Consider the following 17,099-nt stretch of genomic DNA (forward strand, 5'->3'; position numbering starts at 1 on the left):
TTGATGAGACGAGCGAGGAGAATCCTTTCAATTAGTCGTGGAGGGGAAAAAGTCGGCACACGGAGAATTTACAGGAATGAACTTTTGTCACAGTTGATTTGTGTTTTTTTCCCTGACTGTATGTGTCTCTGTGTGTCCGAGTGAGTGTGTAAACATTATATATATTTGTATATATGAATATTGTAAAAGCTGTTTTTACGTGTTTTCTGAGTGGACGACTAGCCACAGAGAGGGCGATGGAGGACGATGATCAAATAGACCTCAAGATGCTTTTGTAAAGAGAGAAATGATCTTATTCCCGTTTTTTCACTAATTCCTTCCTTTGACTCAAAAGGTTTGCAGCCCAAATAAATAACGTCTGCATACCTCTCCCGTTTAGTTTAATGAATGTTATGAGCTCAAAGTGTGTCCTTCCCTGCTGATGTGATTTAATATGAGGATGTTTGCTCTCTCCTGACTGCCATGGTGCACGGTGACAGTGTCCCTTTTACTGTACAAATTTTTTGAAGCAGTTGAGGGACTTAAAACTAAAGTGACACACCATGTTAATATTTGACAAGTAAACCAGCAACAAGTGCTTCTTTCACTGCTTTCTAACGCAGATTTGTTTCATTTTCAAACTTTTAGTCTTCAGCCCCCAACCAACAAGGGCATTTATCAGATTTTTGCAAACCTTTCGGAAGCAACAAAAGGCTTCATACGACTACAGTAGTACTCCCCAACACCTGTAAACGCACTTTGATGTGTAAAATCAGAATTCAGCTGAACTAGAGGTAATGAATCGGGTGTTTGGGTCACACCAGGGTGAGAGGTGACACTGACGGTCCTCTGTGGGATGGACAGCATGGCTGCTGGAGCTTATCATTTCTTGCATACTTGTCCGTTCAAGCTACACTTTGTATTATAAATCGTATGTGACACTAAAACAAGGGATGGAAGTCACGATTTGACAGACTCAATTTGGAGCTGTTGTGCAAAACCAAATGATGTAGGAGATTAAAACTTCATTAAAACGTTGACTTGTTTTCTGTCGTCACTTTCTGCATTTTAATATCAAAAGACTTGGGCTGTGTGTCATCGGTTCATTTAATGTACCAAATAAACAAAAAAGATGTCAGAATCTTTCATGTCTTTTTCAGTTATTGGAGGTTTTAAAAGAAGAATAAAATCACTGTTTACTTGCTTTTGTTTTGATATGGGTAATCTGATAGATAAGAAAACCAAAGATTAGAAAATGATAATATCAACCAAAATGTCTGTTTACATGAACTAGAGACTGTAAGGATGAGAAACATGAAGGGTTGAAGTGTAGCTTGAAGGCAGCCAAACAGTAGTTCACAGCTGGGTCATACACATTCATATTTATACAATTTTTTTTTTACATTATTTAATCAATATTGTGGTAATACAAATGTTTTGTATTTATAAAACAACCTTTTATTTATATACAAAAATATGACTTATAAGAACTTTTTTTTTGCAATTGTTGCATTTTCTTTCTGTTCCATCTGAAGAATCTCAGCCAAAAGTAGAAAAGAAACAATCTTACCTGCATTAAAGGCCTTTAAACTGGATTAACTGACACATGATACATCTGTCAAAAATGTCTGGACTCGAATGAACATAAACACATTTTTTAAATAACTTTAAGGACTTTCAGTTAAATAAAAAGATAAAAAGCCAAATAAAAAATAATTTTAACAAATGAAGAAATAAGTCATGTAAGATACCTAGCGACTTAAAATGTCACATCACCTGCATTCACATTCATTCTCTTTAATGTGTACAGTCATTAATACTACACACACATACACAATAAAACAATAGGAATTAAAAAGTGCAAAATCAGCAAGTTAGTTTTGGTCAACTTATTTGGAAAACAATGGAGTGTTAAAAAGTCAAAGCCATCTTCAGTCCTTCCCTTTACCCTTTTTTGGTGCTTTGTTGGATTTGTTGAGGATCTTCATGAGGTTTTTGGACATAAAGTACGGCTTCTGCAGAGATCCATCGTTACGCTCCACGTCCTCCACTGAGAGAGGGAGGGACAAATTGTGTGAAGTGGCGAAACAGACCATGTGTGCTCTTTTCTGTCTGCATTGTTGTATTATTTCTTTAAAAAAATTATCCAAGTTAAGTGTTTAGTGTCTTAGCTTTACATGTTAAAACGCTGTTAACTAAACATTTGAGTGTTCAAAAATCTTCTCCTCATGTTGGTCGTATTTCTGTGTCAATAACGTGAATGGGCCATGCTTTTATAAACACTCAGTCAACTCACAGAAGCAGAGGAAGAGTGTATCGACACACATGTTGTACACACTGAAGAATCCATGAGCTATGAGGTAGCTACCAAACACCACCGTCTATAGAGAAACACAGATGTTGAGAAAAAGAAACAAGGCAACAAAAGAAGATAAGACTAGGAACAAACTTTGATTACTATCAAAAATGGAGAAGAATCGTTTGTAACTTACAATAATTGGCATCCAGTAGTAGTTGAGGGTTTCGGAGCGGAAGGTGTTACCTGGTAGCAATATTCGCCCAGAGAAGAAGAAGAAGGACAATACACCTGGAACGAGATTCAGATTTCAGTGTCTCTTCTCTTTCCTGATGCAGTCATCTAAATATTAAGAAGACATCTTTATTCATTTATTTTTCTTAGTTTTCATTCCTTACCCACTCCTGCGACCACCAGGAGCTTCCCAAAGAACAACAGCAGGTCTGTCACTTTATCGAGCACCACGACCCTGAGGGGACGCGCAGTCAGAGTCAGAGAAATAGAGTCGCTCAAACATATATACAACAATATCTTCATGTGATGAACAGCTCGGACGAAATGTAGCCAGCTAGCATTTAATAGGAAACAAGACTTCACCACAAACCTCACGACATTTCTCATGAGCAGCATGAAAGCATTTTTGGCTGAGACGCAGAAGTTCTTCCCATAAATTGCAATCTGTCGAGAAAACAAATTCCACTTGGTTTAGGAAAATAAAATGTGAATAATATCCAGTGTATTACAAGAAAAAGCAGTCTTCAGAAAAATTCCTATTTCATTTTTTGCAAAGCATTTTTGTTTTCCATTTGATAGTACTAAGCTACACAAATAGCTACACAACAATAGTAACAATTCAAATGGGAGGGACCAACAGCTGTCCAATAACATGTTGTGCTTACCATGATGTACGCGTTCCTGTTGAGGAACTTGATGAACTTCTCCAGACACCAGAGGCAGCACTTCATGCAGCACAATATGAAACGTGCACATGGATTCTGTGCCGCTGGAGACAGACCACCAAAACATGTTAACTAGCCCAACAACGTGTGGCACACACATCAATCACTGTAATATGTCATGGGATTTAAATATTATACCATTAAGACTAAAAGTTGTACTAAATAAAGTGCACTTTGATCCGTTACCAAGTTTAATTATTTAAACTGAAGCATAAAAATAAACCAAGCAGTCTGTATTCGTTAAATTAACGCAGAAAGTGAATATAAGATGAGAGTAGGTCAGCCTTACCTCTTGTTTTGTGGTCAATGTACTCCAGAATGATCCTCACAATCTGCACTAGGGTCAGGATCAAAGCACCGAATGCCAAAGAGCCCACATGGTACCTGAAATGTACAAAACCAAAATGTCTGTCTGGCTGAGGTCTGCTTCCCCAAAACCGTTATGTGCAGGTCTAATGCGTCCTCTAGAAGCCAGAGCGGGAACTGCAGTCCATCAGTATGCCCTGTGATGTACTCTTAACTTTAAGGTAAAAAAAAGAAAGAATACTGGATCACTGGATGACAAAGATCCAGAAATGGCTCCCTTTGGGAATGCAGGCATTGAGTTTTCCGGACACTTTCGAAAGGGATGGACACATTTATTCTTTGAATGTAACCAATGTAACAGCAGCTCATTAGCCTACCTGAGCGAGCGTATAAAGCTAGCACTCAGAGGAAACGTGGGGATGTCATCCGGTTTGGTGAAGGCCCAGTAGTAGGAGGCGAAGGCCCCCGCCAGCGTGCACTGCCCCAAGGCGATGACGAAGTTGACACACCAGAGGAAGGCTACCGCGTTGTAGATCTGCAGGTTGAAGAGGTTCCTCTGGAAGAGACCCTCGTCGTTGTATTTGATGAAGATGCAGCTGGCTGAGGGGCAGCCTGAGTAGTCAGACGAGTTGAAGTTCTGAGAGGGGGAGACGGGAAAGTGAGAAGGGGCAGTGGGCAAGAGGTGTGTGAGGGGTGCGTCTGAGCATCAACAGTATGATGACAGACATTGTCTTTTCTAGATTGCTAGAAATTTTGTTTAACAGGGGTAACAATTGTATATTGTTATATTAAAGTTGTATAACTGGTGATTTGAAAGCTGACAGTCAATTCCTTCTACTGGCTTATTCAACCGAATTGAAAATTTGTGAGAAGTTTTCACTGTAGGTCACAATGTTCATCCACACTGAGTTCCCATCCTGCCCACTCACCTGAGGGTCACAGTTCACAGTGCCATTGATACTCTTACAGTCGTCAAGAGTGGAGTTTAGAGCCACCACTTTGTAGATCGGGCCTCCTGAAGTGGCCAAATATCTACGTTCATCAGTTTAAGCGAAGAACAGATTCTCTGGACGGTAGAAGTGATTGCAAAGTAAAAACAATATAAACACAATGGGTGACAGAGTCATCTCAGAAACATTTAAACTATAGTCTAAAACTGCATACAGTGCACTGTGTAATTAACAACATGTACGCAAACACATACACACATGCATACACGTATGATTTAAGGATACAAAGCAGTGGCGCCCCAGTAAGCGACACACACCAGCAGGAGAACAAAGGTGACCAAAGGGTACAGCAGAGAGGACATCATGTGACTGATTGCCCTGTTGGATATGAACACACACACTATAAGGTTATGCCAAGGCCATATGCACTCTTCACGGAAAGATAAAAAATGATGATAATAATAAAGAAAACATGGACCAGATAAAGCTCTAAATAAATCCCCTTTAAGATTAGGACATGGGTTGTGTTAGGTGTGTCATGAATGAAATGTAATGCGTGGCATCAGGACTCACTTGCTGGACTCCTGGATTAGAGCGATGGCGATGAGGATTCTTGTCCGCAAGAAGATGAGGGTCAGGAGAATGATCCCCTCCCCCACAGATATGATTATCACTGAGAGGAGGAGGAAAGAAAAACTGCTATTTAACATTAACAAATATCCAACATGAACTACAATAACCCTTACATCAGCGTTGTCATTTATCAGACACATTACACAATGTCATGAATCAACTGGTTCATGGTTATAAACATGACATGTGACTGGTGCGTATACCAACAATGGTTTTATTGCATTTATTTTTGGATGTGGATATGATTCAGTATTTATGGTGTCATTGGTTATCTCCCGTTTATACCTGTCATTTCCTCTGTTGTGTCAAAACATGGACAATACAGTATATTTATACAAGGGAGCTTTAATTACTAGTATACACACATCTTTTCATTTTTGTATCCAGCAGCGGACCTATTTTTGACATGCACATACCTAAAAATGAAAGTAAAAAGACTAGACTTATCCCCTCGTTTTGAGAGAAGATGTGTGATGCTTGTGACTCACAGAAGGCCAGCCAGGTCTCTTGGACTTGCAGGTAAACATTGAAATTGGTGGTGAAGCCAATGTCATTGATGGTAGCAGAGGCTTGCTTGTAGTTATCATATTCCCAGTAGCAGTGCCATATACCTGTGAGAGAAACACACCAACAACTCAGAGGCTACTTTCGAGGAACATCTAATCTTGTCATAACAAATCAACTGCTCCGGTTGAGTGTTTACCATATGCCCCAGCAGCCAGGACTCCTATGATGAGCACCCACACCATCACTGGAGCCGTGAATCTCAACAGCAACAGGAACAGCATACTGACCACCATGGCTATGAGCAGACCGCTGAGAGGGGAGATGAAACAGTTATGAAGTAAGAAAACAAACAAGAATAGGATTTTGGAATGTCAATGCATAAATTATCAAATTGTAAAGACATATATAATACTTGTTTGATACCACCAAAAGTTCCCATTAATCTCAAGAGTAACTTCTATCTGTATGTCAGCCAACAGGTGGCAGTGTGTGTGTGTGTGTGTGTGTGTGTGTGTGTGTGTGTGTGTGGTGTAGTTTGTCAAGGCAACTCACAGGAGAATCCACGGCCATGACGACGCAAAATCCTCAAAGATGCGGACGCCAATCTCCCTGGCATTGAAGCCATTCACAATGTCCCTGTTGAAGACAAAAACAAGGACAAGCTGCTGTTGGGGACAGTTCTCGGAAAAACTGACAAAATGTGTTTATAAACAAACAAACAATGAAAAAAGCTTCAATGCATATCTAAAGCGCCTGTTGGAAGATACAAAAGCAATGTAGTGGTAAAGGCTAGTGGGGTGCAATGAAGTGGTAACGACAGACTAAAAAGATAAGAGCTAGAAAGAGTTTTTCTGCAAGTCCCAAGAGAGCGTTTTACATGGCCTCTAAGGCAACAAGAGCAACTACGACCAGCTGCTACTCTAAAGCTCAACACAAAAACTCACGAAGCCACTGACCCTTTGCTGGTGATGAGGAGGAGGAGAAAGAAACAGGATTATTCAAAAGTGTGTGTGTGTGTGTGTGTGTGTGTGTGTGTGTGTGTGTGTGTGTGTGTGTCTTCATATGTGCAGTTGTCTTTGATTCAAGAGCAGGTGCTGAAATTAAGAATCATTTTGAGGCCAGGCCTTACCCAGTGCCGTTCTTGATTAGGTCGACTGTGTCATTGACTGAAGGTAATCCAGGAATTTTGGAAAAGTCTGAAGGGATCCTCTCCAGTGCCGAGATGTCGGGCAAACATCTACCCAGCACTGACGGTAGAGAAAATTAAATCAGCTTGAAATGCGTTAATATATACTTTATTACAAAATCTCTAATATACTGAGGATAACAAACCATCGTCCATTTACTCGGAAAGTAAACAAAACATAACAGTGTAGTTCTCGCGCATAAGCAGTTATTAAACCCCACACTAATATTACACAAGCAGCTGCACTTAACTCCCGACCGGCCTTTACAGCAAATGTATCATCAGACACAAATGAATATGAATATAATGAGGAGTATAGGAGCGCTTTCACTCACCAGAGGTCGTGGGTATGTAGAAGAAAGGACACAGCTCGTTGTCCACAATATCTTTAACACTCTGAAAAAAACATTATCACGTGGTTTTGAAAAAAATTATATGTGAATGGATGAAAGTGTCAGGTTGCTTTTGCTGATTACAATGCTGGCAATCTTTCATAAAACAAAAATATTTCCTTTCGTATGAGAAATCAAAACAAATGTCACATTTGGAAACTTTCAGGGAGACACACAAAGTTTACACATGGTAACAACAAAATACAGGTTTAGCAAGGCAGTGAGAGACGCTACATGACAGTAACACCAGCTCTCAGCAGGTGACTCTGCTTCTGTCTGGAGAGGTCTCAGACAGATCACCAACTACAAGCCCAAAGCCCCCCACTCCATGAACGACCTCCACCTGGCAAACGAGCTGAACCAGTTCTACTGTCGCTTTGATGAACAGTGGGACAGTGATGACCCCATCCCCCATGGCCCCATCCACCAGCTCCAGACCACCAGCTCCTCCTCCCCCAGCTCAGCAGGGGCCCATGCCTCAGTACCACCCAACCACCCATCACAGTGCAGCACGTGAAACTGGGAAAACACGTCTCAGCCTCCCGGACCATCAGCACCAGTTCCCCCCAAGGCTGCGTTCTTTCCCCTCTGCTCTTCTCCCTGTATACAAACAGCTGCACCTCCAGTCACCAGTCCGTCAAGTTCCTGAAGTTTGTGGATGACACCACCCTCACTGGACTCATCTCTGGTGGGGATGAGTCAGCCTACAGGTGGGAGACTGACCATCTGGTGACCTGGTGTGGTCTGAACAACTTGGAGCTCAACGCTCTAAAGACAGCGGAGATGGTTCTGGATTTCCGCAAGAACGCAGCCCCACCTGCCCCTATCACCCTGTGTGACTCCCCCGTCAACACGGTGGAGTCCTTCCTCTTCCTGGGCTTCACTATAACCCGGGTCCTCAAGTGGGAGCTTAACATCAGCTCCATCACCAGGAAGGCTCAGCAGAGGATGTATTTCCTGAGGCAGCTGAAGAAGTTCAACCTGCCAAAGATAATGATGGTGCACTTCTACACTGCCATCGTTGAATCCATCCTCTGCTCCTCCATCAGCGTCTGGTACGCTGCAGCCACTACCAAGGACAAGGGCAGACTGCAGCGCATCATTCGCTCTGCTGAGAGGGTGATTGGCTGCAATCAGGACCCTGAGGCGGGCAAGAAAGATTGTAGCCGACCCCTCTCACCCTGGACATAGACTGTTCGAGCCCCTCCCCCCTGACAGGACGCTGCAGTCCATCAGGACCAAAACTTCACGCCACATGAACAGTTTCTTCCCTTCTGCAGTTGGGTTCATAAACAAAGCCCGGGACCCCCACTGACTCTGACTCTGACATCCCCAGGACAATTGTCCTACCATTACACCTTGCGCATCCTTTCTATGTTTCTATACACTTGCCACTTTTACAATATACTTGTTTTAAAGTACTGTTATCTGTTTGTTTGTCTACCATATTTTAAAATGATGTCTTGATTATTGCACTGTGTTCGTTGTTTACTGTTTAGCACCATTCACCAAGTCAAATTCCTTGTATGTGTAACGGACTTGGCAATAAACGGTTCTGGTTCTGATTGTGAACATGGTGACTTACCTTGTTAGTATTTGCCAGGTCTATGGATGGCACACAGAGGCTTTGATTGAAAACGTCTGCTGGTTTTACGTCGGGAAAGTATGACAGTATTCCCACAGCCCAAAACTGAGCGGGACAGTCAGCCACGCACACCTATAAGTAACAAAAAAAGATGATTATTTATGGGACACTGAGAAAAGTATGGTTACCAGTCCCGCATAATTAGAAACAACAAAAAATCAAGAAGCCTTTTCTACCTGTGTGGTTGGACACTGAAAACCATTAAGGGCAGTTGCCATAACGTTAACAGATGTGGCACATTTGAGAATGTCAAAGTAGAACAGGTTGGGTCGGCCTCTGAGGGAGAGAAGGCAGGAAGAAAAGGTTGATTTTGAAATGCATATTCATTCTATCGAGTATATGTAAAACATGATATGAAAATGCAAAAGATAGATTGAATTACTCATTTGGTCCAATGCCACAGAACCATCCAGTTGAGTTTCTTGGATAAAGAACATGTCTTGGATCTCCATAGATCCAAGCTAATAGAAAAAACAAACACACAGAAAAAATAATATCAAGTTAATCACCCTCCATTATGTCCATTTTATGTTCGGCACTGCAGTAATACTGCATGAGTGCATTTTGTGCAACACAAAAACTTCACTTTTTGTTTGGGAGGGATGTGACAGTTACTCTACTGACATGGGTGTGATTCTGCTGTTATACCAAACTTGTTTTAGCATTCCTTATCAACTTGTAGACCAAATAAGTCTTATATTTAGATTGGGTCTCAAGTTATCATTTATGTTAATGAATTTAACTTATTAACAATGATAAAAAGCATTTACAGAGGCAATATAGCTAAAATGTCCTATTCAGGTCACAAAATGTGTTGTTGTTTTTAACCTTTATTCATCAGATAAGTCAATTAAGGGCCAATTCTCATTCATGACGACGATCTGGCCAAGAGGCAGCGACAGAAATGACCATACTGATGAATTTGCTAGAACGTAAACTGCTATTACTGAATGAGATATTGAGTGTTGAGCGGACATATAAAGGGGTTTTGCTAGCGATAGCTTTATAAATGTATTAATACCAGCAATGAAAGAATGATTTCAGCCCAATCACAAGCCTGACAGGACACACTTTAAAGTGTTGATTAACATCTCTCTCGTTCCTCCAGAGTTTGGTTTGATCGCACCTACTGTAAGTCGTAATAGACAAAAGCATCTGCCAAATGAAAATAATGTATTATGTAAATGTACTTGTATTGTTTCTTCATCTGAGCCACACAGCCCTACTCTGTTTCTCATACATCAAAGGAATAAATGCAGCCCTTTTGTATCAACACTGGCCAGTAGACTTCTCTTCTCAAGTACTACAGGAAATTAAACTTGTCTAACCAATGCTTTCTAACGGCCTCCATTGAAAGAAATAACGGAGTACTTGTGACGCACTCAGCCACTGACACACATTACTTATCAGGTTGTGTTGACTCGAGATAAGAGAGAGGGCCCTGAGTGCTGGAATGAAATTGATGATTGGCAATAAAACAGCAGCTGACTAGATGTTCATATGGAAATCAGCTGTTAATAAGTGATAATAATACTCCACATACAATCGGATTGTTGATGATGATGATGATGATGATGATGATGATGATGATGATGATGATGATGAATCAAAGTATAGGTATTGAGAATTACAATAGATGAATTCAGAGAAAGAAAGAAAAATGCAATTCACTGATAAACACTGAAAGCATGTTGTTAGCTCTGGTTTAACTGTGGAGTGCTGGAGATGCACCACAAAAGGTATTAATATGATGTACAAATATAATCAAAAGCATCCAATGGAGGGGTCAAGCCAGCCTTAGTGTGAGGGCAAAGATACACACACACACTCAGTTTCTGAGGTTTCAATGGAGCAACCAAATTTTGAAACTTTGACAGTTGTAACAGCGTTGTTACTTCGCTAGTTAAGTCGTCTTTACACTTTAGTTTTCGTATCTATTAAACAAACTAGAAAAAATGTGTTCATCAGTGAGCTTTAGAGGAGCTGGTTGGTGAATTTTGTTGGCTAGCTGTTTTCTCCTGTTCCCCAATTTTAGTGTTGAACTACATTTCATATACAACGGATAGACACGAGAGATCTCTTCTCACATAACTAACGCATTCCCATAAAACATTGACCTGTTCCTTGAACAATTGGAATGGACAAGAATGACCCAGAAAGGAGGTGTTGGAAATCAATAACTGATTGTTTGGGCTGACACAAAGGCCTGTGTTGGTTGTTGTCAGGTTACTCTCACCTAAAATCCCGACCGCTATGTAGCCGAGGATGACCGCCATAAACAGGATGCAGCAGATGATATCAGTGCATCCTCTGAGGAAGGAAAGAGAGACAGCAACAGGTTCAAGCTAGCAGGCCGAGCTTTGCTTTAACGTTTGCCTCGGGGTGAAATATGTGATTCTATCAATCAACAGAAGCTTGGCAAACACAGAAACAGCTAGACTGAGGATTTTGGGGATTACAGGAGTTAAAGAAGTTAGTTAGTGGGAAATGAGACAGATTTACCTTTTCTTCATGGGTCCATTGAACGTTGGGTCAAACTGAGCAGGTTCCCCTGGTAAAAGAAAACAACATCAGGAAGCTTTTAATGTAAAGTAAATGAATCACTGACTGCTACACCGCCGTAATCAGCAACTTCTGTGTTTGGTTTCAGATAGATTGTTAAACATTAATTTAGCTCGCTTTTATAATGTCACTTCAACTGCAATTCCCCATCAAGGAAATGCACTGCTGATTAAATCTTGAGTGCTGCATCTACGGAAATATGGGGACGTTAGTGTGCGTTAAAAAAAGTTATTTTGTTCATTTTTGTCCAGCGCTCACTTTGGTCATTTTCTTAAGAGTTAATGAATTACGCTGCAAGTGAACGAGGAAATACTTTTTAAGATGAGAGAAAGAATCTCATATTTTTATGGGTTGGTTACTCACAGGTGCTTTACAATAAAATGAGCAGAACAAAGGTGCAGCTATTACAGGAAATACATGTCTTATTGTTCTTTCCTGGAACAGAAAGGGACTGCGAGCTAGAGCAAACAAGCTGCTTTGCATATGAACCAAAGAGTAGCTCGTTCACATTACTTCCTTCGTGTGCTGAGAGAGTTCAGAGGAAAGGATCGGAGTTGAGGCACAAGCAGCTCAGACTTATTTTGAATATAATTTTTATTCAAAATCTTGGCTTTTGGAGGAGGGAGCGTGACGAGACGTTTAATCATTTTAATGGGTTTGATAATCTGAAAAACTTGTTTGAGGAGATCCCAGCTGAAAACATTCCTATAATGACAGCCTCAGTTAGCCTCTGTTGCATTATCCAGTCTGGCAGGAAAAACACAACAGACTAATTGGAGTGTGTGATCACAAGAAGACGATGCAGACACTTTTTGGAAGGTGTCAGGTTGATAATACAACAATTGACATCACAGGGGAACCTGCATTTCTGTGCTCCAACACTAATAGAAAACTAAAAGTGGTAAAATGTTGTGACTAAGAGCCTGAGCGTATGACATGATATAAAAAGTGTGCAGGTGCTAATTTGGTTACGTGTTGGATTCCCATCTGATACATGCAAAATACTAAGGTGCTTGCATAATTTGATTGGTCAACAAGGATGGACGTTTAGCTAGGCAGCTTCCTGTAATCATTTCTCTGAGTAGCTAAATGATCTCCACTGACTGAAACTTAAACACAGCGAGCACACTCTGGCATCAGGACTGCTGAGTAGGATGCAAATATACAAACAGGATGCAGAAAGTTTGTAGCTCTTCAGTCGCCTGAACACACATTCATAGTGGGGCTTTAACAAACTTTGACACCGAGGCCAGGAAAATACAAAACACGTCCACAGAGCAGTGGTAGAGTGAAGCAATGATTCCACGCCTTAGATAAGAAGGGCTCTCTTTAAACCAAACTAATATCTGACATGGATCTAAACAACAAGTGTAGGTCAATAAACAGGCACACAAAGGCACTTGAATTTGACAGACCACACATCTCTATAAACATCAACGCCTCTGTGCTGCTTCCTAAACCCTCATGCGTGGAATATGAGAGAAATGACTCGGGGCGGTGATAAAATCTTCTCAACAAAGAAACCTGTTCATCGGCCTCTTGTCGTGCCGCGAGTGTCAGATTTCAGCTCAGCTAGGATGCTGCTGTGTGTCTGGAGTATGTGAGAGGAAATGGCTCACCGGGACTCTGTGTGACACAGTTCAAAAAGACATTTCACCGTTTATGCCCTCGTAAAAAGCTGGAGGAGAGCTTTAAACCTTTAGACCTTGAATCTCAGGCGGGCTGTAAGACGATAAGTGAGAGGACCATCACTGGACTTGGGTCTCTTATTTTACTTTGTACAAGTTGGTGAATCCACAGTGACTCAAAACAACGAATGTAATAATATTGTAACGTGTGTTGTTGTTTTTTTACAATTAATTGGTAACATGCAGTATACACAAGACTATCCCCGGGGAAAAGAAAGGAAGAAAAAGAGTCATCGTTACAAAAAGAGTGTAAAATATGAGGGGAAGGGATGTATGCATTTGAAAGTGTGATTGATTTGATTTTCACAAGTGGTATGTGGCTTTTGAATACTTCTATGGTTGAACACGTCAAAGCCATGACAGCAGCAGAAAGGAGTTTTCATATTCAAAGAGAAAATAGAGTTATTTGCATTATAGATCAATAAAAAGTAAAAATGCAAATTCCAACCATATTCAGTTTACTGTATGACAGAGAAAATAGTTAATTCCTCACGTTTGTGAAGTTGGGAACAGCAAATGTTTGGTGACTTTGCTTGACAATTGACACTTAGTTGTTCACCACTAATCAGTCACCAAATACTCATTTATTGTTTCAGCTCTAATGGAGAGATTTGCTGAATCTGCAGCTGTCTGTTAAATCATTCCTGGTTCCAATACCAGCTTAAAAAAACCTTTAATTCAAACCTTATACAAAACATTCTATAGAAGGAAGATTTTGTTTGTGTGTGATGAACCCCACTTTGGAGAAACCCTTCCACAGCTCTCTAGCTTCATATGTTAGCTACATTAACGAGCATTGTGATTTAAAATGAGACGTCTTTCCCCCTTGTCGCCTCGAGCAGCTTTAACAAACTTTCTGGTCAATGATTTGCAGCAACAAACCGTCACAAGTCACTGATTTCTCAACACCGAGTGTCTTCACATCTTCAACAGGAAAGCAGGTTGAAATGTGAAACTGCTCCAAACAAGAACAAAACCCAAACACGTTGTACAATAAAAAGGGCCTCAGTCAATTTGGCAACAACAGGCGGTCTGATTTAGAAAGCCTTGTTCAACAGAAGGATTTCTACTTCCTCATGAAGGCTGCTACGACAGGAACTAGCAGGAAGTGGATTAACGATTAGAAATGGTGATGAGTTTAGGCTTTTCTTTTTCTTAACAGAGGCTGTCACCGTGATAGTGGACCGTCAGCTCCGACACTTCTGTTGTCATCGTGTACTCTGATGTTTACATGAGCTGCTTGAAGAGACATTGAATCCGATATTTATCTTCAGGGAGGGTTTGTTTACTGAGGTCCTTGCCAAACCTCCCAGACTGTCAATAGACTCGTGACTTTATTGATATGTCAAAAACCACAAAGAGCAAACAGGACACAGAGAAACGCACATGACAAGACAGCTTTGACATGTTTTTGGAAATATTTCAGCAGATACAACTTGTGTTTTATGATACTGCAGTTGTCTTTCAGTTTGTCCACATCACAACACACCAGCTATTAGTTAATCATCGACAGAAGAACAATATGCAGCTATTGTGGTTATCAAATAATAATTCATGTCATTTTCAAGCAACAATAAGTGAGGATTCCCTCCTCGTTTTAAATTATTGTAAATTGAATATCTGTGGCTTTCGGACTGTTGGTCCAACAAAACAACAATTATTTCAAAATGTCACCTTGTGATGGGCATTTTTAACCAATTTCTTAGCAATTAACAATTAATAGAGAAATAAGCTGGAAGATAAATGTATTAAAGCTGAAACCATAAATTGATTAAATGATGACAGAAAATTAATCTTCAGCAAATTAATAATTATCAAATGATAAAATGAGTATTTGTTTTTAAAGCAAAAGTAACAAAAATACTCAGATTTCTGTCTTTTCTTTTCTACTTTAAAATCATAAAGGCAGTTAACAAATGGGATTTCTACTAGTATGATTCCTGAATAGCAAAGATTATTAACTCACAACAAAATAAAGTAAAACGTCTGCACAAGACTGTCTTTATTACGGGCTGACTATTCTAACCACAACAAAACAACGTTTTATATTTCATTATGAGAATGTGCTCATTTGACAGCGAGGTTAATATAAAGCAGTGTTTCATAACCCTTTCTGACTTCCTGATCCTTAAAATGAATCAGTGTGTATGTGTCACATGTTTCAAGCTTGATGTAGTCATCAGGTAGAATGAACCTAAACCAAAAGGTGATTCTTTTTTGTTATATTATGACATAATTTAATAAGTAGTTAGTAAACCATTAAACCATGTTTATTGAGGATAAAGTTGGCACTCAGGTACACACGATGACTCACAAACATCAGATGACAAGCCTACATTTGTCCTGAGGGAAAGATTTAATTTGGTCTCTTTGGTCTCTCATAAACTGTAACGTTGACTAGTAACTGGATTTAATGAGGACAAATCTGGTATAAACACTATCGACTATTAGGCTGACAATTATGAATTTGAATATGTCCGAGAGTAAAAGCAACCAATTAACAGTAACATATCCATTGTCAAAATAAAACGTTGGCGTTAGTCGTGAAAATAATTTGGTAAAATCAATTATTAGCCTAAAAACTTTTTATTGTAAGCACAACTTTTGGACGGAACATAATACGAGAAAAAATATTAGCCAAATAGTTTTAACGTTAGCTTGAGTTAGCCAACGTTAACATGTTAACAGTGAACCCTCTGAGGAAACAGGTGATGTCAACTCACCATACTCGGAGTCCGGATTTGTCTCCTGTTTTTTACCCATTGTCCGCCTTAACCAAACCTCCTGCTTGACCTCTAGAACTCTGCTTTCTTTTCTTAAAGTTGTAATAGAACGTAGAACGTTCGCACCAAAAAGTTAAAAGTGCGTTTAGAACGAGCTCTGCAGTGTCAGAGCGGCCATGGTAACTACGTTTGGAAATCTTTTTCTTCCTGGCACTTGTAACTAGGCAGTGACGACGCGAGCTCACCTGCAGAGGGATGCGCACCTGCGCGTGCTATCAAAGGTAGTTTTTGTAAAAAGAGGAATCACTCTGATTGTAAAAACCTGAGAGTGAGAATGTCCTCGTAGGCAAGGCTGCCTAAGTTCAATTCTGAGGTTGTACTTGTACACCTTTAATAAGGTACTTTGTAGATTTAGATTAACATTACAAACTATTAATCAAATAACACATTTTAATATCTTATAGTAGGTTGAGCTACCCAGCAGTATATAAAGTGTTTTAACTTTGCTCCAGCTTTACCAGCTGCATCATCAAAGTGATGTACACATTGATGCATCAATCATAGTCCAGTAATGCAATACAATACATAAGAACGATTTTGGATATTAGTCCACATAACAGAATATTGTTATACTGTAGTATTGTTACTTTTACTTAAGTAACTGCCACAGACTTATCAGGGGGCCCAAAGGCTCCACATTCACTGTGTAGTGTTTGTGGTAATCTGATTAATCACAAATGTATATTGTATGCATCAGTAAAAACCTGGTACAATGTGAGATGGTTGGGGCTGTAAGGTGACACCATCATTATGATCTTAACCCATTGGGGGGCTCTATGATAAAATCTAGTTTTAACACCTTTAACATTTCAGTTTATCTTGCTTTTGCATGCATATTATTTGTGCTTCATCAACTTACCACAAAATAATAACTAATACATCCACGATATACAAAAAATAAATAAATTATAATTCTAAAATCCTGAAAGTAGCTCCTCGTTAGACAACATTTAAACTTTTGACTTAATACATGAATAAGGGACAAAAAGCTATTTAATGACTCAGAAGTTTGGTTGGGAAAGTCCTTGGAACGTTTTATGACCAACTAACTGTTTTTCAGGTCAGCTATATGTCTCTGTCTGTCAAAGAACGTCATTATTAGAATCATTAGCAGAGTGAGACATCTTACTTTTAAATTCCTTTTCACATCTCTGACTGTGCCCAGTGCAGCATCCCGCCCCATCTCTCAGGCTTTGCATTGTGGCGTGTAAAC

At 39.9% G+C, this 17,099-nt stretch overlaps 1 protein-coding gene across 1 annotated transcript; it reads right to left on the reverse strand.

Moving 5' to 3' along the window:
- Positions 1–1,414: 1,414 nt before the first annotated feature.
- Positions 1,415–16,028, reverse strand: slc44a4 (solute carrier family 44 member 4). The gene is made up of 22 exons (XM_068711268.1): positions 15,827–16,028; positions 11,356–11,404; positions 11,090–11,163; positions 9,236–9,314; positions 9,030–9,129; positions 8,794–8,925; positions 7,152–7,212; positions 6,760–6,877; positions 6,183–6,266; positions 5,827–5,939; positions 5,612–5,734; positions 5,064–5,163; positions 4,776–4,868; positions 4,470–4,572; positions 3,918–4,177; positions 3,524–3,618; positions 3,175–3,278; positions 2,880–2,953; positions 2,674–2,744; positions 2,472–2,566; positions 2,276–2,360; positions 1,415–2,029 (listed from the first exon to the last, which is right to left on the reverse strand). Exons 1-22 carry the CDS (start codon positions 15,864–15,866, stop codon positions 1,911–1,913), a joined length of 2,172 nt encoding a protein of 723 aa, XP_068567369.1. The 5' UTR covers positions 15,867–16,028; the 3' UTR covers positions 1,415–1,910.
- Positions 16,029–17,099: the final 1,071 nt, after the last annotated feature.

Source organism: Cebidichthys violaceus, unplaced genomic scaffold, assembly GCF_023349555.1.
Source record: "Cebidichthys violaceus isolate CVI_PGR_0920_01 unplaced genomic scaffold, fCebVio1.0.p SCAF_16, whole genome shotgun sequence".
Taxonomy (NCBI): Eukaryota; Metazoa; Chordata; class Actinopteri; order Perciformes; family Stichaeidae; genus Cebidichthys; species Cebidichthys violaceus.

What these genes read in the sequence shown, in the direction of transcription:
- slc44a4 (XM_068711268.1), bottom strand. Translation starts at nt 15,866, where the DNA reads ATGGGTAAAAAACAGGAGACAAATCCGGACTCCGAGTATG. An exon ending in CTAATCCAGGAGTCCAGCAA is followed by an intron (nt 4,869 to 5,063) that starts GTGAGTCCTGAT and finishes CATATCCAACAG; the next exon opens with GGCAATCAGTCACATGATGT. An exon ending in CTCATGAGAAATGTCGTGAG is followed by an intron (nt 2,745 to 2,879) that starts GTTTGTGGTGAA and finishes GCGTCCCCTCAG; the next exon opens with GGTCGTGGTGCTCGATAAAG.